This window comes from Dromiciops gliroides, chromosome 1, assembly GCF_019393635.1.
Source record: "Dromiciops gliroides isolate mDroGli1 chromosome 1, mDroGli1.pri, whole genome shotgun sequence".
NCBI lineage: Eukaryota > Metazoa > Chordata > Mammalia > Microbiotheria > Microbiotheriidae > Dromiciops > Dromiciops gliroides.
In genome coordinates, this window is record NC_057861.1 from 7594286 (window position 1) to 7614535 (window position 20250).

At 45.2% G+C, this 20250-nt stretch overlaps 2 protein-coding genes across 3 annotated transcripts in view; one reads left to right on the top strand and one right to left on the bottom strand.

Moving 5' to 3' along the window:
* Positions 1–14188: 14188 nt before the first annotated feature.
* Positions 14189–15371, bottom strand: LOC122744294 (proline-rich protein HaeIII subfamily 1-like). Its single transcript, XM_043989752.1, has 2 exons — positions 14292–15371; positions 14189–14197 (listed from the first exon to the last, which is right to left on the bottom strand). The coding sequence occupies exons 1-2, from the start codon at positions 15369–15371 to the stop codon at positions 14189–14191; spliced, it is 1089 nt and encodes a 362-aa protein (XP_043845687.1).
* EIF4ENIF1 (eukaryotic translation initiation factor 4E nuclear import factor 1) overlaps positions 14446–20250 on the top strand; it is a 42299-nt gene continuing 36494 nt past the window's right edge. The window contains exons 1-2 of one of the 2 annotated variants that reach the window (XM_043976361.1): positions 14446–14689; positions 15964–16089. In XM_043976361.1, the coding sequence (XP_043832296.1) occupies positions 15994–16089 (96 nt within the window). In that variant the 5' untranslated portion in view covers positions 14446–14689; positions 15964–15993. The remainder of the gene's footprint in view (positions 14690–15963; positions 16090–20250) is intronic. The other variant, XM_043976360.1, reaches the window with a different exon arrangement.

Below are 20250 nucleotides of genomic sequence, written 5' to 3' on the forward strand. Positions count from 1 at the left end.
TTCTGCTCTTGCATGTATTCCTCTTGTGATCAGATGGCATCCTGGCTAACTTGTATCTGATAACTCAGAATGAAGGTAAAGAAATTTCAAATAAAACCCAAGCAGATGCTAAAGAGCAAAAAACCCTAAGAATAGCAGCTGTTAAAGAACAAAGAACCCTAACAGAGCCCAGAGGCAATAGGCAGCTCCAGTTTGAAAACCCTACAGCTCAATTATGAACTCTGGGACTCAGACTCCATAAGGTATCAGGAGATAGAAATTGTCTTTTTAGAGCCCTTGGAGACCAGTTAGAAGGCCATTCTAGAAACCATCTCAAACACAGACAAGAAACTACTGATTATATGCTCAATCATAAAAAAGACTTTGAGCCTTTTAGAGAGGACGATATTCCCTTTGAAAAATACATTGCCGACTTTAAAAAACCGGGAATATTTGTAGACAATGATACAGTTGTAGCTTTTGCAAAACATAACCAGCTGAATGTAATCATTAATCAGTTGAATAAACCCCTATGGCAAATTTGGGGTACAAAGCCAATGCTAAAGAACTCCACATTTTCTACCATAAAGAACATTATGACAGCATTAGAAAAATCAATGATATAATTTGGAAACCCCTGCCACTTTGGCATGCAGAGAATTGGGGAACCAGTTAAAACAATGTGGTATACCTGAAACTCTAGCAATATAATAATACCTTTAACAAGCTTTTCCTTCTACAGGTAAACCACTAAAGCACATGGCCTTGCTTTCTGGCCTACCTCAACCTCCTCCACCCCTTCCCTTCTCTTTTTTGTTTTTGAAAGGCATTGAAAAGGCCAGGAATTCACCTCATGAACACAAAAGGGTACTTAGCAAACCTTTTGCTTTTTTGGTTTGGTTTTTGACTTTTGTTTCTTTCCCTTTCTTTGAAATTTGAATTTCAAAGACATTTCTAGTATATACCATTCAACTCTGATGACTTCAAGAATCTATTACCTTGACTGGACTAAGGATAATGCAATCATTACAACTAAGGATATGGGTGGGGCCATTGGGCCTCAGAAGCTGAAGTTATCACAATTTTTTTGAAAGAACCATGGGTTTAATGAGCCTATTTATGGGATTATTTTTCAAAACAAAACAAAAAACAAAAAAAATCCCCAAAGGGTTATTGAACCCTATTGCTTGGTTTGCAAGGCAATCAATGAACATATTGAGTCTTGCTGATTGAGGTTTTATTTCTTTTTGATAAATTGATTATCACTTCAAGTATCTGTTATTGTCATACTAGATAATTTATGTACAAGATGATGTGGTTTACTTACTAAAAGAAGATTATGTAATAACATCTAATATTATCAGCCATTTATACTCATTTATCATTTATATGTCATTGTGACTGTGTATACTCTGGGTATGGTTTGGAATTATTGTATATATTACAAGTATACCCTCAGTTATGCAGCATAACATGCATTTTTACCATCATATTGTCTTTGGTGAAATTAATATGAGATACATGAATTATGGAAACTTATCATTTCAGAGACTAATTGCTCTTACAAAGAGCTTGATGCAGGCCCTGGAGAGAAATATATGTACAACAGGAGGAGAGACAGATAGACGTAAGATGCCCTGATGAAGGCTGAGAGAACAACCAAATACATGCAGGAAGTCCATAGTTTGCTTATGATGGCGCCTATGTGGACCATAATTGCTGGACATAGTCCAGTTTCTTCCTCTCTCCCTCCTAAAATGGCCTGGTGTCATGGAAGCTCCAACACATGTACCTGGTTTAACTTAACTTTTTTTTTTTTTTCCACTCAGTCTGATGGCATGGTCAGAATCCATCCACCTAGGGCCTAGCACAATTACTGGATGTCTCAGAACAATGAGATGTGGTATGGTAACCTTTCCATAACATTTTCAGGTATCATCAAGGATACATTACTAAATTTGGCCTTGATCCAGACACATGGTGGTAATAAGTGTTATAGATTGCATAACTGCCTCAACTCTGTATTATATGTATATAAATTCTCCAAAAGGTGTGTGTGGGGGAAATGTAATATGATATATATCAAGTTTGAGTATGAGTTATATTTTAAAGAACTCTATTTAATTTGGTCATTGACAATGCTACACTAAGGATTAGTGAAAATCCAGCAGTTCAACAGCTAAAGAAGTAAAAGAGTCCAGAGACAACCAGAGTCCAGACCATAGTCCAGTTTTCCTGATGACATCTCCACACTCAAAAAAGACAAGATTTCAAAGACTTTAAATAAACAGCTTTGTTTTGTTTTGGTTTTTTCCCTTCTGTTATTATATATACCATTTGTAATATGTGTTCTCTGTAGAGGCCCTCTCTCTGCAGACAGTGTCAAAGTGCCGGTTCATGAGGGACCGCCCTTCTGGACAGAATTTCCCCTTTCTCCTTTTCCTATATTCCTGTTTACATATTGTTTGTTAGCATAGGGTATTATATTCTGTTATTTTTTACTGTTTCATCAAGGAAATACCCCGTGTTTCTTGAGGAAACAAAGAGGGGAATGTTATAAAATAATGGGATTTAGCAGATACTCAAAGGCCTACCTAGAGATTAATCTAAACTGATTGAATTAAGTGAGAGTGATTGACTGCTGATTAGCCTACTTCAGGTTAACGAGATTGTAAGCACACCTGGCTAGCCCTTAAGAAGGTATTGTTCTCAGAAGCTAAAGACTTTGAACTTAACTCGAGACCACCTTCAAGTCCAGTGAACCAATGGATTTGGATGATGCCAACCAATCAGCTTATAGTGGTATGTAAGGACCTCCTATGCTCTGGACCGATAAAAAGCTCTGGAATTTGGCTATAATATTCCTAGGAGCTTTCCTTTTGGGATCTATTTCTGGAGGTGATCAGTGGATTCTTTCAATTTCTATTTTAGCTTCTTCTTCTAGAATTTCAGGGCAATTTTCCCTGAGAATATCTTGGAAGATGGTGTCTAAGCTCTTTCCTTGATCATGGTTTTCAGGTAGACCAATAATTTTCAACTTATCTCTCCTGGACCTATTTTCCAGGTCAGCAGTTTTTCCTAGAAGATATTTCACATTGCCCTCTATTTTTTTATTCATTTGGATTTGTTTTATTGTGTCTTGGTTTCTCATAAAATCATTGGCTTCCATTTGTTCAATCCTAATTCTTAGGCAATTATTTTCATCAGAGGGGCACCCTCAGAGGAAGATGTCAACATCAGGGCCCCTATATCTAAAGCTTCCAAGAAAAATATGAATTGGTCTCAGGCCATAGAGGTGCTCAAAAAGGACTTTGAAGATAAAGTTAGAGAGGTAGAGGAAAAAATGGAAAAAGTGCAGTGGTTAAAGCACCGGCCCTGGATTCAGGAGTACCTGAGTTCAAATCTGGCCTCAGACACTTGACACTTACTAGCTGTGTGACCCTGGGCAAGTCACTTAACCCCCACTGCCTGCAAAAAATACCCCAACCCCCCCCCAAAAGGAAAGAGAAATGAAGGTGATGTAGGAAAGACATGAGAAAAAAATCAACAGCTTGAAAAGTCAAATTGGCCAAATGGAAAAGGAGGTACAAAAGCTCTCTGATTAAAATAATTGCCTAAGAATTAGGATTGAACAAACAGAACTTCTTTACAGATCTGGATGAATGACTTTGTGACACTGGTGTAGCAGAAGCCATCCTCTTCCCCCTGCCCCGGTCCACACTCAAAATCACCATTATGGGTTCCATGCCAGCACAAGGAAGCTTTGGGGGGTAGGGGGGAACCGGCTTGCTTCTTGTCATGTGATTCAATACTAAAAGGTTTTGCTCCTTGGCCATCCCCTCCACATACACCACTTGTGGCAGAGAAGAGAAGGAGAGAAGGGGAAATATAAAAAGGAGGGAGAGAAAAGGAGAGTTAGTGGCAGATATGAAAAAAAGAGGGGAAAATAGAAAAAACAGGGAGAGGGGAGATAAAAAAGAGGGAGGAAGAAGAAGAGAGGAGGAGATAAGAAAAAGAGGGAGAGAAAGAAGAGAGAGGGGAAGAGGGAGAGAGGAAGCCAGAGGAGGAAGGGGAGGAGTAGAGAGACAGAGGCTGAATAGTTGCAAGGACATGATCAGACACAGACACCCTGGGAGGGTCAGAGACCATTACAAAGACCCTTTCTGCCACCTCTGCCAAAAGGGAAAAGAACCTTCACCCGTCCTAACGGGCTCTACCACTTTTTTCTCTGAAAGCAAAAAATAAAACAAAACCCCCAACCCACACCATTTCTGACAAAGGGATCAATCAATCAACATTTATTAAGCACCTACTGTGTGCCAGGCACTGTGCTAAGAAAAAAGGAAGACTGCTCCTTGGGGGAGCTCAGCTATCTCCTGAAATGGAGGCTTGGCATTCAGGGCCCCAGCCTCCAGAGAGGCAGAGGCCAGGGATGAGGTGGAGGAGCCAAGATATTAAAGAGGTTTTCCCAATGATGAGCTTCCTGGGACTTGAGGGAAAGTCCCAGATCAGTGCAGCCAGGTGAGAGTTGAGGAGATTATCAAGATGTTTTCTAAAGATCCAACCAACCCAATCGGCTCTCCTCAGCTTTCTCCCAGAGTGGGCAGACCTGTCAGGAGGAAGTCATACCTGAAGGGAGGAGCTAGGGGAAAACATGCAGCCCCCACATGGGGGTGAGGGCAAGCCAAGAGGGAGTGCTGCCCTCTGCTTCCCAGCAGGACAGCTGACTCAATCGTTTCTATCTAGGCATCAGTCATTTGTTCTTTCCCTTCCTTCTTCTCTCTGGAATGGGCAGCATGTAAAACTCCCTCTTGAGGATTTCCAAGAGCAGTAGGGGAAACCCAACCCCAGCAAAATTTCAGCTTCTAGCACATGGTCATAGCTACTTGTCCTGTGCACACAAGCCTAAGGTCTTTGTCCTTCTGGCCTCTACACGTCTCTTTTGCTTTTCTTCTTCCCTCATTATAGGTGACCCAAGATTAACCCCGAGATGGCTGTTTCTAGCTTCTGAACTGGAGAGCTCTACAACTTCTGGGTCCCTCATCTGGAGCTGACAGCAGGAGGAGTCCTTGCATTGGAGAGGCTCCAAAAGAACCACTGTGGAAAACCAAGCTCTGGCTTAGCTTGCTGAAGGCCAAGAGATGTTGTGGGATACTGGGCAGGGAGGAGTCACCACAGAAGTGCTAGTTCAATCATCTTGCAAATTGATTCAGTCAATTGGGCTAATTAGGTCATTGCTCAATGTTGAAGTATCCTTAATTCATGCTTCTGTGATTTTAGCATTTCCATTTTGTGGAGAAAATAAATAGGGACAGCTAGGTAGCACAGTGGATAAAGCACTGGCCCTGGATTCAGAAGGACCTGAGTTCAAATGTGGCCTCAGACTCTTGACACTTACTAGCTGTGTGACCCTGGGCAAGTCACTTAACCCCAACTGCCTCACCAAAAAAAGGAAAAAAAGAAAAAAAAACATTAGAACTGGGGCAGCTAGGTGGTACAATGGATAAAGCATCGGCCCTGGATTCAGGAGGAGCTGAGTTTAAATCCAGCCTCAGACACTTAACACTTACTAGCTGTGTGACCCTGGGCAAGTCACTTAACCCCAATTGCCTTACCAAAAAAAAAAAATTAAAAAAAAAAATAAAAGAACATATAGGTATGACCTAATAACATCCCTTATGAATATGAAGTGGAAGCAATGAATAGATTTAAGGGATTAGATCTGGTAGATAGAGTGCCTGAACAACTATGGACAGAGGTTCACGATATTGTACAGTAAACAAAAAACATTCCAATGAGAAAGAAGAGCAGGAAAGCAAAATGGCTTTTGATGAGGCTTTACAAATAACTAAATGTTATGGGGTTAGGTAATTGGCCAGCTGAACTTCACAATCTGGGGGGGCTCCAATACATTCCCTATTCTCCTACTTTTTCCATTCAGCAGCCATGCCTAATGGGATTATCTCCCCAGGGGTGGGGGAGACTGGAATGAAGGGTGGTGGTCCTGGAGTTAACTCCCATTATCTCCCTTGTTTCTTTAGGAGAGTTAACTCAGACCCATGTCCTTTAGTTCAACTGGCCAGTTACCTAACCCCATAATATTAGGAAAGATGGAAAGCAAAAGGAAAAGGAGAAAGGGAAAGATATACCCAACTGCATGCAGAATTCCAGAAAATAACAAGGAGAGATAAGGTTGTCTTAAATGAGCAATGCACAGAAAGAGAAGAAAACAACTGGATGGGAAAGACAAGAGATCTCTTCAGGAAAATTATAGATATCAAGGAAAGTTTCATGCAAAAATAAGCATGATAAAAGACAAAAGTGGTAGGGGTTTACCAGAAGCAGAAGAGATTAAGAAAAGGTGGCAAGAATACACAAAAGAACTATACAAGAAAGATCTTGGCATTGCTGATAACCACAATGATGTGGTTATTGATCTGGAGCCAGAAATCCTAGAGAATGCTATCAAGTGGGTCTTAGGAAGCATTGTTAACAATCAGGCTAGTGGAGGTGATGGAATTTCAGCTGGGCTATTTAAAATCCTAAAAGATAAAGATGATGTTGATAAAGTGTTGTACCCAATACACCAGCAAATCTGGAAAACTCAACAGTGGCCACTGGATTAGAAAAGGTCAATCTGCCTCCCAGCCCCAGAGAAGGGCAATGTGAAGGAACATTCAAATGACTGAACAATTGCTCTCCTTTCACAAAGGAAATAGGAAAAGGCATCAGGGAGAAAGTGGAATTATAGCTGGTACTGGCAGGAAGTCAGTGAAGTCAAGAGGCAGAAATGAGGAGAGAGAGCTTGCCAGGCTTGGGGACAACAGCCAGGGAAATGCCCAGAGCCAGGAGGGAGAGTGTCTTGTGCAAGAAACAGTAAGGAGGCGGTGTCACCACATTGAAGAGTACCTGGGGAAGGGGGGGGGGCGTAAGGTAGAAGAAGACTAGAAAAGCAAGATGAGATCATGTCATGAAGGGCTTTGAATGGCCTTTGATCCTGGAGGAGACAGAGAGCCCCTGCAGTTTACTGAGTAGGGGGAGAGGGTGGGTGACATGATCCTACCTGTGCTTTAGGAAAATCACTTTAGTGGCTGAATAGAGGATGAGACTTGAGACAGGCAGACACGGAAGTAGCTATTGCCATAGTCCAGGAGGAAGGTGATGAGGGTCTGCACTAGGGGCAGGGCAGGGGCAGAGAAGAGAAGGGAGTGAATTCTGTAAAGGTGAAATCGACAGGCTTTGGTGTCATATTGTATCTGGGGGCTGAGAGAGAGTGAGGAGTCCTGGATGACTACTAGGCTGGGAGCCTGAGTGTTGCTTTGCACAGTCATAGGGAAGGTAGAAGAGGGGATGGTTTGGGGGAAAAGGTAATGAGTTTGGTTTTTGGACATACTGAGTTTAAGATGTCTACCAGACATCCAGTTCAAGATGTACAATAGGCACTTGGAGATGAGAGGCTGGGGGTCAGCAAATAGCCTGGGCCAGGAAAGGGAGATTTAAGAATCATCAATATATAATGTGACCAGAAAGGAAAATGATAATTGTTGGAGATATGAGAAAATTGGGACACTAATGCATTATTGGTGGAGTTGTGAACTGATCCAACCATTCTGGAGAGCAATGTGGATCTATGCCCAAAGGGCTATAGAACATACAGCAATATTACTACAAGGTCTGTATCCCAAAGAGATCATCAAAAAGGGAAAAGCATCTATATGTACAAAAATATTTATAGCTGCTCTTTCTTAGTGGTGGTTAAGAATTGGCAATTAGGGGATGCCCATCAATTGGGGAATGGCTGAACAAGTCATGGGATATGAATGTAATGGAATACTATCGTGGTGTAAGAAATGATGAGCAGGAAGATTTCAAAAAATCCTGGGAAGACTTATGTGAATTGATGCTGAGTGTAGTAAGCAGAACCAGGAGAATGTTGTACCCAGTAACGGCAACATTGTGTCATGATCAAGCATGAATGAGCTAGCTCTTCTCAGCAATACAATGATCCAAGACAGTTCCAAAAGATTCATGATGGAAAATGCTCTCCACATCCAAAAAAATGATGGAGTCTGAATGTAGATCAAAACATTTTTTTGTTTTTTCATTTTTTCCCTTTTGTTCTGTTCCTTCTTTTACAATAAAACTAATGTGAAAATATGTTAACATGATTACACATGTATAACCAAATCAGAGTGGGGAGGAGGTAATGAGGGAGGGAAAAAATTGGAACTCAAAATCTTCAAAATATGAATGTAGAAACCTATCTTAACATTAAATTGGAAAAAAAAATTGGTTGACTCTTTGTAAAACTTAAAATACTATGTAAATGCCAACTGTCATTTTTGGTTTTTTTGTTTTCGTTTTGTTTTTTTGGTGGGGCAATGAGGGTTAAGTGACTTGCCCAGGGTCACACAGCTAGTGTCAAGCGTCTGAGGCTGGATTTGAACTCAGGTCTTCCTGAATCCAGGGCCGGTGCTTTATCCACTGCGCCACCTAGTTGCCCCTCAACTGTCATTTTTTAAAAAGGAATCATCAACATAGAGACAATAATGGAATCCTTGGGAACTGATGAGATCAGCCCTAGTCTACGGCTACGGCCTTCCTTGGGCCTTCAGCACAGGATTGTACTGATAATGCTGCTCTTCTCTTTCAAAAGAAATCATCTCTCATTGGGTAACCAGAACCAGACTCAGGAACTCTGGAAAAACTAGGTTACGGCCAGGGCTGGAAACATCCATTTCTCCACTTTGTTGGTTGATGCCCTATGCTCAAAGAAGGAAAAAGAAAAGAGAAGATGGCAGCTCTGGATGTGGCCATTGCTGGGTACTGCCACCATGGTGGCTGGAGGATGAGCAGGGGAAGGAAGAGAAGGATAGGTATGAGAAAAGTGTTTCCCCTGCCCTTGCTTCCCTTCCAAGGCAAATAAAGTCCAGAAGATGAATTCAAAGGGGCAGGTCCAAAATAGGCAGAAATAGCTAGTTTTCTTTCATTTTCTGGCCCACAGAGTGGGGGGAAGGGCTCCTCCTGACTCCTGCTCTCCATCAATGACCCTATGACTGAGTTGGCAGAAACTAGCAATACAACCCCCCTGATCACCAAGGACCAATCAAGAGTCATTCTATCATCCCAGCAAGGCACATGCCCTACCACAAGAGGCAAGAGAGCATGTCTAACTCCACAGAAGGAGGCTGAATCCAGTCATCACTCTGTTCTCTTCGGATCTTAGAGTGCAACAGAGATCTACAAACAAAAGGATATCCTTTGTAATCTAAGTCCCAAAGGCCATTGGTATGGAGCTCTCTTCTTACTGGTGGAGGCCAATGCATCAATCAAGTCTGCATGAGCTTTTGAGTTTTCTTTGAATCGCTGAGTCTCTTCAGACTTTTGGTGTTTCCAGCTTCAAGAGAGCAGGTGGAGGGGGCCAACCCCTTTTCAGATTATTGAAGGAAAAGACTCTGGGGAGAAATGAGAGGAGCTGGTAGTCCCCGTCATGTCCCTGTCCCTAGCTTACTTCTCTAGAGAACGTATTAGCTAAAGGCATCATAGATGGCAAACTCATGACATCTGCAGGTAACCCCAAGCTGGAAGGGATCATAGGTAACATAGTGCATGGCCAACTGAGTAGTCAAAGAGATTGTTACAGGCTAAAGCACTGGTTTGGGTCTACTAAGATGAAATCCAAAAGGACAAATACAAAGTCTTATGCAAGGTCCAAAAAATCAATTTTGCAAGTGTAGGCTAAGAGAAAGCATGGTTAGATACAGCATTATGAAACCTTAGGATTTGAAGAGAATTTAAGTCACAAAATCTTAGATCCCAAGCTAGAAGAGACCTTGGAAGTCACCTATTCCAATCCCTTCATTTTATAGATAATGAAACAGAAGTTCAGCAAGAAGTGAGCAGCCCAAGGTCACAAAGGTGGTACCTGGCAGAGCGGGAATTCCAAGCCAGTTTTTCTGACTCACATTCAGCTCCTTTTGCCTCACCCTGTGGCCTCCACCCAGACATCTTGTCTTAACTTTATTAGTAGGGAGAGTTCAATTTGGGGTATGGCAAAGAAAGGCATTTCTAAAAATGACAGCACAAAACCTAAAGCTTACTTTAAAAATAGAAGCATATATTAGAAAAATGATAAATATAAATGGAATGATATACATATGAATATAACATATAATCATATAATACATTATTATTAAAATTTCTTCCTATTTTAATTGGTTTAAAGGACTGGGGAAGGTTAGAGAAAGAAAAGATAGAGAGGCATGACAGCTGTCTTCTAGTACCTGAAAGGGGTTCTGGTTTTTTTTTTCTTTTTTTGGTGAGGCAATTGGGGTTAAGTGACTTGCCCAGGGTCACACAGCTAGTAAGCATTAGGTGTCTGAGGCCAGATTTGAACTCAGGTCTTCCTGAATCCAGGGCCAGTGCTCTATCCACTGAGCCATCTAGCTGCCCCCAAAGGGGTTCTGTTTGACCCAAGTGGACAGAACAAGCAATAATGGGAAAGGAAAGCATAAGCAATAATTAGACACCTATTATTTACCAGGCACTGAGCTAAGCACTTTACAAGTATCACCCCATTGGATCCTCACAACAGACCCATGAGGAAAGTGTTATTATGATCCCATTTTACAGATGAGGAAAATGAGACAGAGTTTAAGTGACTTACTTGCCCAGGGTCACATAGCAAGTGCATGTCTGAGGCCAGATTTTAACTCAGATCTTCTTGACTGCAGACACAGGGCTTGTACCACCAAGCTGCCTCTCATGGGTGGAAGTTGCAAAGAGATGTATTCAAGCTTGATGTCAGGACAAGCTTCCTGATAATCAGAGATTAGAGGCAACCACTTATTCTCATCATAGGGATTCTTTTCACATGTGGGCTATACAGGATGGACTCAGAAGGCCCTTCGAACTCTGCCTGCTTCTGTGACAAACATGTCTTTTTCAGGAAAGATGGTTTGCCTGGATTGGAAGCTTGCTTTTAGATTAGAGTCAATCTTCATTCAATTCAACAATCATTCATTAAGTGCCCAAATGGGTAGGTATAGAGACCGGTAAGCTTGTCCTTTGCAGGTCTAGGGAAAGGATAAATTTAGCTGGGAGATAAAGAGACTTAGGACTGATCTCATTAGAGTCAATCTTCATTCAATTCAACAATCATTCATTAAGTGCCTAATGGGTAAGTATAGAGCCGGGTAAGCATGTCCTTTACAGGTCTAGGGAAAGGATAAATTTAGCTGGGAGATAAAGAGACTTAGGACTGATCTCATTGGCTTCAACTATTTGAAGTGTTCTCCTGGAGAAAGACAGCTTCCACTTGGTTTGCTTAATGCCAGTGGGCAGAACTAGGTAAGTAAAAGTTAAGACTTCCATCTCCATGCAAAGAAGACCTGATTGTTTTTAAGAGATGTAAATGTTTAATACTTAACACAAGATTATGAATTCGTTGTTAATTTTGATCGATTTTAATTTTTTTTCACTTATCAAGCATTTTTTTTTCCCTTCCAGCTTGCATCACTTCCTTCACTGAGGGGGAAAACCCCTTGTAATCAATTATGCAGTCACAAAACAAATACCCACATAGGCCACATCCAGAAACAGGAGTCTCCTTCTGCCCTTAGTCCCCTCAGTCAGGAGGTGGTCAGTATTCTTTTTTATAATCATTGCATTGATCACGATTCCTTAAATCTTTTAGAATTATTTGATTTTGCACTATTGATGCCACAGTACAAATTGTTCTCCTGGTTCTAGTCACTCCACTCTACATCCATTCATACATGTCTTCTTAGGGTTCTCTGATCCCTTTGATCATTTCTTACAACAGAATACTGTTCCATTTCATTCATATGCCATGATTTTTTCAGCCATTCTCCAGGTGATAAACACCCCTTTAATTTCCAGTTTTTGCCACTACTAAAAAGCTATTATAAATATCATTTTATGTATGAATCCTTTCCTCTTGCTTTACTTTGGGGGGGGGGAGATGTAGTAGAGGTATCCACAGTTCAGTTGAATAGCTTTTTAGGCAGAGTTTCAAACTGCTTCCCAGAGTAGCTGGACTAATCTGGGGCTCTAACAGTGCATCAACCAGGGGCAGCTAGATGGCGCAGTGGTTAAAGCACCAGCCCTGGATTCAGGAGTACCTGAGTTCAAATCTGGCCTCAGACACTTGACACTTACTAGCTGTGTGACCCTGGGCAAGTCACTTAAATCCCATTGCCTGAACAAAAAAACAAAACAAAACAAAAACAAAAAAAAACCCCAGTGCATCAACCTGCCTGTTTTCTCCTAGCACCTCTAGCAGGTTTATGAGGTCTTGTTAGGGGTGTGCTGGAACTGCTTTTAACAGGCTCTTGAGAGCAGATTGTTCAATTTTCAATGTGAGCATTTACACCTGGGAAATTGACACTGGTTTTGTTGTCTTTAGGTTTCTTTTCTGGAGAGCCAGTCCTTAAAACATTTACCAGGATGCCACTGCCTGAGTCCCTCTCCATGGACAATTAGGTGGCACTGCAGTAGATGGAACACTGGGCCTGGAGTCAGAAAGATCCGAGTTCAAATCCAGCCTCTGACATATCCTAGTCACTTCACTTGTTTGCCTGAGTTTCCTCACTTGTAAAATCAGGATAACAGTAAGCAGGCTTGCAGGGTTATTGTGAGGATCCAGTGAGATACCTGTAAAACTTGTATAGTAGGTGCTACATATTTATTCCCTTCTCTCTTTCCCCTTCCCTCATCAACTGACAGGGACAAATGGAGGGAGGCTCTATTCTAGGGAGGATACATGATTCACACAGCAGTTGAAGATGACCTGGGTTTCAAATTAAGCCTCTGATAATTGATGCTATGTGATTTTAGGCAAATCATTTAGATACCCTGGGCCTTGGGGCCCCGTCCAGATCAATGACCTTTAATATCCTTTCCAAGCCTAAGGTTCAACAGCAGGTGGTGAGTAGGAGATGGCCCAGGGTTATTGAAGGCAATTCAGGTTAAGTGACTTGGGCAGGGTGATACAGCTAGTGTCTGCAGTCATATTCAAACTTAGGCCCTCCCAGCTTCCAGGCCAGTGCTCTATCCACGGAGCCACCTCAAATGCATGATGCTGACTTCCTTTAAGTCCCAGTTACCACCTCCTACAGGAAGTCTTCCCTCTGTTATTTCCTGTACATAGCTTGCTGAGTAGATGAGGATTTGCATGTTGTCTTCCCCCTTTGTCTTTAAGCTCCTCGAGATGGGAGGGGGGGGTGTGTGTGCTGTCATTTGTTCTTTTTGTATCCCCAGCGCCTGGAACACAGGAGGAACATAATAAATGTTGATTGAATTAAATTGGGGGAAGAGTAGGAAGTTGGGGATTTCCCCACCCCCCTCAACCCCTCCCCACCGTGGTCCAGGCTGTTTCCTTTTCCTAGCAGTTGGCATACTGTAGGTGTTTAATAAATGCTTGTTGAAAAAATGACAGTCCACCCAGGCTGACCTCTGACTAGGAGGCGCTAAACACGAGCTCAGGTGCCTTATAAATGGTGGCTGAACTTTCCTCACTGACTCGAGCACATTTCAGGGTTGGTGCCTTGGGGCCTCAGTTGCCCAATCTGTAAAACGAGGGAGTTGGACTGCAATCGGAGGAACTGAATGAAGTAGGTATTAGGCGCCTGATGTATGCACGGAGAGGAGGAGGGGGAGGGGCGCGAAGCTGGAAAGCCTTTCAGAAGCCACGGATGGCTGTACTCCGGTTCCTCTTCCCTCTCAGACCCCAGCCCCCGCGCGCGTGCACAGGCCATCGCAAGGACGGAAACGCGGCAGCGCGTGCCACGAGGCCGTGCGCGCGCCCGAGCCAGCCCTCCCCCTCCCTCACCCCGCGCGCACTCCCGGCCCTGGGGCCTGCCCTTGCCGAATGCCTGAGGGGCCATCTCCCTCTCTACCATTCACTCTCCAACCATAGCTGGACGAGCACCTTCAGCTCCCACTCATGACTCCTCTTTTGGAAGTCCGCCCAGCTGGGGATGGAAAATTAGCCAAAGAGCGAGAGTTTCCCCTCTCAGAGCTACCTTTCTCTGATTTTATTTTGAAAGAACTTCATTTTCCATTCAGGCACCTCCAGGGACACCTCCTAGTCGGGGATCAGCGTGGCGACGCCGGCGCAGGCGCAGAAGCCGGTGCGTGGAAGGAGTTATTAGAGGGGCGGGGAAAAGGGGCGGAGTGAAGGCCCCAGTTACGGCGGCTGAGGGGAGACAGATCCAGAGCCCAGAAAAAGAAACAAGCGAAGCGAGTTGGCGCTCGGGGCCAGGGAGGGTGGGGCGGGAGTGGGGCCAGGCCCCGAAGAGCGTTTGGGGGAGGGGCAGCCAGGCTCGAGAGCGCGCGCGCGGGGCTGCGCGAGGCGGCGACGGGGCTGCGGCTGCGCCGGGGCCCACGGCAGGCTTGAGGCGGCCCTCGCTCTCTCGACCTCCCTGCGCACGCGCCGTCGCGCTCACGCTCGCTCGGGGCGCGAGGCGCAGCCAGGCGGGCAGGAGGGCGAGCGAGCGGGCGGGCCGGGGGCAGTCGCGGGGCCGGGCCGGGGCCGAAGCCGAGGAGAGCCGGACGAGCGCAGGGCGGCAGCACGGCGGCCGTGACGGTGGCGGCGGCGGCGCCGGGGCCGGGGCCTGGGCCGAGCCCGGCCCGAGGCGCTGCTGAGGGGCTCCTCTCGTCGTCCCTGCCCGCCTCCCTCTTCCGTACGGTGAGTGCGCGGCCCGGCCCCCGGGAGGAGGGGCCTCCGGGCCGGCCCGGCCCGGCGTCTGCCTCGGCCCGGGCGGGGGGTCTTCGGGCACGACCTGCCCCTCGGAAGCCCTGCGCGCAGGCTTCCTGGCCGGCCCCTGCCGCAGCTCCTCTGCCCCGGGAGCGGGGAGGGGCCGAGGGTCCTCCCCGGGCCACGGGGCGGGGGCGGGGCGCCGCGGGGGGGCCGAGGGCCTACCCTGTGCTCTCCTTCCCAAGGTAGGCCTCTGGTCCCGGCCGTGAGGGCGGGGTCGCGTCGGGGGCCCGAGCTGGGGAAGCCCCGGGCTTCCAGCCCCTGGTGTGCGCGGGTTGGGGGGCGGGCCGCGTGGGTGCGGGCCCAGGTCTGAGAGGCCCAGGCTGCCCTGGAGCTGCGGGGGGGCCTCTCCTGGGGTGCTCTCCGCTTCCTTGGCGGCCCTCGTTAGGAGAAGCTGAGGCTTTCTCGGGGGGGCCTTGGGACGGCCGGGGGTCATAGAGAAGTGGGGACGGCCCTTGGCCCTGCTGAGGGGGAGCCCCCCTTCGGGGCAGGGTTTGCAGACAGGGCTCCCTTCTTTCTCCCACGGGAAGCTCGGAGTTGGGGGACGGCATCGCTCTTCCCCAGGCTTCCTCTCTTCAAGTGGGGGTGGGGATGTCTTTGCTACCCAGGTCATGTCGAAGGACTCAAGTCTGGGGAGAGGGTCCTTTCGCAAATGGGTGGGGGGCAGCCGGTGCCCTGGCATCTGCTTTGGAAACATAGCTCTCGTTAAACTTGGCTTGTCTCGTCAGAACTAATTCTAGTTTTGTGGCGATTTGGGGGAAAGTTTTCTCTAAGTTTGCCACCTCTTCTCCCTGGAACTTCCATGTCCCTGCTCTGTGGCAATGACTAATCTTTTGGTTGCTTTGTGCTGACTGCCACAGGGTTCTGTGCTGTTCAGTGAGCTAAGTCCCTGTCTGCTGTCCTTTCCCTGTTTGTACTAAATTCCCTTAACCTGTAAGATAAGGGATCTTCGTCTCTGTTCCGGGTTTGTTCTGTGAAAATAGCTGTTGAAATGTACTTTTTTTTTTTGTGGGGCAATGGGGGTTAAGTGACTCGCCTAGGGTCACACAGCTAGTAAGTGTCAAGTGTCTGAGGTCGGATTTGAACTCAGGTCCTCCTGACTCCAGGGCCAGTGCTCTATCCACTGCGCCACCTAGCTGCCCCTGAAATGTACTTCTAAAGCCCACCGGGAGTGAGTAGTAAACCTGTGTTGGCTTTCCTTTCAGGTGCACAGAGTTAAGGACCCACAAATAGCCATGGATAGAAGAGCTGTGGGAGAGACGGAAAATGGTGAAGCCTTCCTTGACTCGAAGAAGCTGCCGACATCAAAATCCCCACATCGCTACACAAAAGTAGGCTTTGCTCCTAAAGTTTCCTTTACAGGTTGGAGGAAAGTAACAGAATGGGTGCCCATGCTATTAATTGAAAAGACCACTTATCACCTATCATTCATCTCAACTATATATTGTGAATTGTTTTAAATATCTGGTGACGTATTTGAATTGTACACCGTGTTAGGAAAATTCATTCCTGTTTTGGACCTGAGTAGTTTACAGTTGAGGGGGGAATCTTTCCAGTCCTATGTGAATGCTTGCAGTTGGGTGCGTACTGTTTATTGGCAGTGCTTTGTAAATTCTAGAACAACTAGTGTGTTATTGGTTCAGGTAGTCCTGTGAGGCCTCTGTCCTTAATGCTTTACAAAATATGAGTGTCCTGTGTGGTTGGAGTGTTTTCTTAGGTGGTGACATCCTTTCTGAAAGGAATGCTGTCTAGTGTGCTTGTCTAGATTAGCTGTCAGAGGTTTGCTGTGGTTTCTTTTCCTGGTTTTTCCTTGCATTCTAAATTAGGCACAGGAAACTTAAAATTTTGTGATTGTTACATAGAATGCTACAAATGGACAATGCTTTTTAAAAATTGTGACGGTTACGTGTGAAAAATCTTGTAGTATATTTATGATTCTTACCTTTGTCCGTTTCTTTTTTTTTCCCTGGAGGGAAATCTTTGCTTGCTGACTTTCTTACTTAGGCTTTATTTTCAGCAGTTTATGGGGGGTGGGTGTAATAGGGGTGGCTGCCAAGTGCATCTAAGGAGGTTGATGGGACTCCATGCCACTTCTCTTGTATTGCCCATAAAGCCCATGGGAGATAATAGTATTGGTGAGAACTTCTAGAGTGCTTTAACACACTTAGCCTCTCCTTGCAGTGTTGGGAGAAATTCCCATCTTATATCCCTGTTTGTTCTTTCTCCAGATTAGACCTAATTTGGAAAGTTAAGGGATCTATTTTAAAGTAGTTGAGGTTCAAGTGAGGACAGATGTGAAGTACCAGAACAGCACCAGCTGTTGTTGACTCGCTAGCCTCCTTTGTGGATGGTAATGCTGCTTGGTGAGCCTGGGTTTCCCCTGCTTTCTGCCCCCCACCATGTCCACTCCTCTGTTAAAAAAGTTAGTTTATTAGTAGTGTTCCTCATTATACTCTTTTGTGGTATGTGGTTTGGTTTTTTTAATATTCCTGTGGAGCAACAAAACCATTTGCTCCAAAGTAGACAGCATTTGTTATTTATTTAGCAAGTTGCTTTGATATATACAAAGGAGGGGGCAGCTGGGTAGTTCAGTGGATAGAGCACAGGCCCTGGAGTCAGCAGGACCTGACTTCAAATATGATCCCAGACACTTACTATCTGTGTGCCCCATGGCAAGTCACTTCACCCTGATTCCTCCCCCCCCCCCCCCCCCCGGAAAAACAAAGATAAATAAAAAGGATTTAGTAGTTGAGCAAGAGTGGCAGATGTGATTTTTCCAGTAGATCATGGTCTTGGTTGAATTTTCCTTCTTGCAAGCTTGTTGATTTGCCACTATCCATTTTGGTAGCTTTGAAAATGCCTTTCTATTCAGGAGCACCTGAGTTCAAATCCAAAACTTACTAGCTGTGTGACCCTGGGCAAGTCACTTAACCCCCATTGCCCTGCAAAAAAAAAATTGCTTAATGCCCCAAATCTGGTGCTAAAGCTTCTAATTTATAAGTAAAGCCTAGCTAGTTTTCCCTACACTGGAGACAGGAATAAGAAAACGCCTTTCTGATTGCTCCATGTTTTATTTGATCATCTATAGGCACGTTAGTGTTAGTCACGTTTCACAAGCTTATTAAACACTGATAATTGAGGGGGAGGGAGGTGAGTTTTCTCCATATGTAAAAATGTGGGTCCAAGGAAAGTGGTTGGGTGGTGTTAGGTGGGGATCACAATTGGGAGAGCTATAGCAAGCACTTCAGGGCCAAAAAGCGTTTGCCTTGTGGGCTTCACAAACTGTTCAGAGAGGATGACCGGTTTGGGGATTGATTGCTTACCCATAGAGGAAGTTTTGGAGTAGAGCCTGGGGTACATGGTTTGCCCTTTATCACTTCAGCTGCAGAAAGTTTACTTCTGGAATCTCAGCTGTGGATTTCAGGTCCAACTAAAAGACCTGTGCCAAGCACCACATTTCAGAAGGATTGTTCAGCTCTTTTTTGAGTGGATGCCATTGTTTCACTAAAATATGGTTATAGGAAATGAAATGTTAAGATTTACAATCTGCTTATCTCACTGATCCTGTGTCCTTCATCATTGAGTGTCCTTAGAACACTGGGTTTTAGGGCCCATGGATGTGGGTTTCCCATCCTGCCCGAAGTTACCTGTGGGACTGCAAGGAAGTCATTCACTTATTCTGGACCTCAGTTTCCTTTTCTGTAAATAACCAGGAGGTTGGGATTGGTCATGTAAGGTTCTTTGCAATTCTAAATCCTATGATTCTTGAATTTGGGAGTTAGTCTGTGTGTGTGTGTGTGTGTGTGTGTGTGTGTGTGTGTGTGTGTGTGAGAGAGAGAGAGAGAGAGAGAGAGAGAGAGTGAGAGAGAGAGAGAGAGAGAGAGTTTTTTGTGTTTTGACTTTCATATTCCAAAAACCAAAGCATTGAGTTTAATTTTTTAAAAATTAGCTTGAAGGGATTTCCAAAACTGGCTTCAGGAATCTGTTATCCTTCTACGTAGGAGACCTTTAGACTATAACTGAATCTGATGACATCTGGGAAGTATGAGACCTTGTTATGACAGTGGTTTTTAACTATCAGAATGTGGTGTGAGGTTGACAAGCCTGTCCTGATTTAGCCAGAGAAGTGTCAGATGGGTGGTATTGTGAAGGTATCCTTCTGCATCAGCTCTTTGGTATATACAAGTGGTTCTGGGGAAAAATCACATCACAGCCTTTTTTCTGAGTCAGATAAGGTAAAAGTTAATTCTTTTCCATTTCCCTAATCACTCCTCCCTCATACCAGGTGTTTCTACAATTAGTGTCAGTAAATAGAACAATTTCAGTGATGAATTGGAGTTGGGTAGGTAGCGTATTGGGGGGGGGTGCGCACATGTGTGTGTGCTGAATGTGACGTGTTAAAAGCAAGAAAATCAAAGGGAACAAGCCTTCGATAACGTCCTAGATGTTCCTTCCCTTGGGTTATGGGAATTAAGTACTTTAGGGTCACAGGTTTTAGTTCCTACCTGGCATTTCCTCCACTAATGGGCACACAGGGTAGTGTGCTGGTACTCCTGGTCAGTGGATGTGGTGGAGGTGTTGGGTTGGCATGGAAGACCTGGATTCAAATTCTGCCTCTCACTAGCCATTCATTGGAGGTGTCCACTAGCCAGTCATGCATTGATTCCCACCTGGTGCCTTTGGTCCTCCTTTGGGGCATATGCGTGTCTTTCTCTCTCTCTTTTTTTTTGTGTTGGGCAATGAGGGTTAAGTGACTTACCCAGGGTCACACAGTTAGTAAGTGTCAAGTGTCTGAGGCTGGATTTGAACTTGGGTCCTCCTGAATCCAGGGCCAGTGCTTTATCCACTGTGCCACTTAGTTGCCCCCCCCCCCCATTTTTATGAGAAGTGGGTACCTCCTATTTTCTCTAAAGGGCACTTCTTGTTCAGCCTAACCCCAGTGCATGTGTATGGGCTTACTGGATGGGAGGCATCATGCCCTGCCCTGCCCTCCAGGAATGCAGTAACTATGGAGAAAGAAGAGAGTGGAAATGGAAGGTGATCCCAGAGGGAGGAGGCACCAAGGCTTGTGGAGGACTGATGCATGGATCCAGAAAAAGGCTGGATCTTGAGAAACTTGGAGGTAGAGAGAAGGGGGGTGGCTTGATTATTCCATGAGGGAGGTGCTGTCAAGGCTTTGAGTGGAGAGATGGTGTGGCCCTGCCTTGGGAAGAGCAGAAGGTATAGGCTGCTCTAGCTGGCTATTAGATACATTGAGACTTCTGCTAACAGGACACATTCTGGTGACACGCTTGATTAGAAACCTTGTATACTGACACATGATAGGTGTGCTGGGCCAAGGCTGGGGTCCACTAGGACTTAGCCGGTAATAGATGAAGAATCCTGGAGGAGGTGAGGAGCCTCTTCAGCTCCTGTTTGTGGTTTTTAGGAAAGGCCAAGTGATAAGCAGCAGGCCCCCTCCCTCCAGGGCTAGGCCTCCAGCAGCCTCCCCT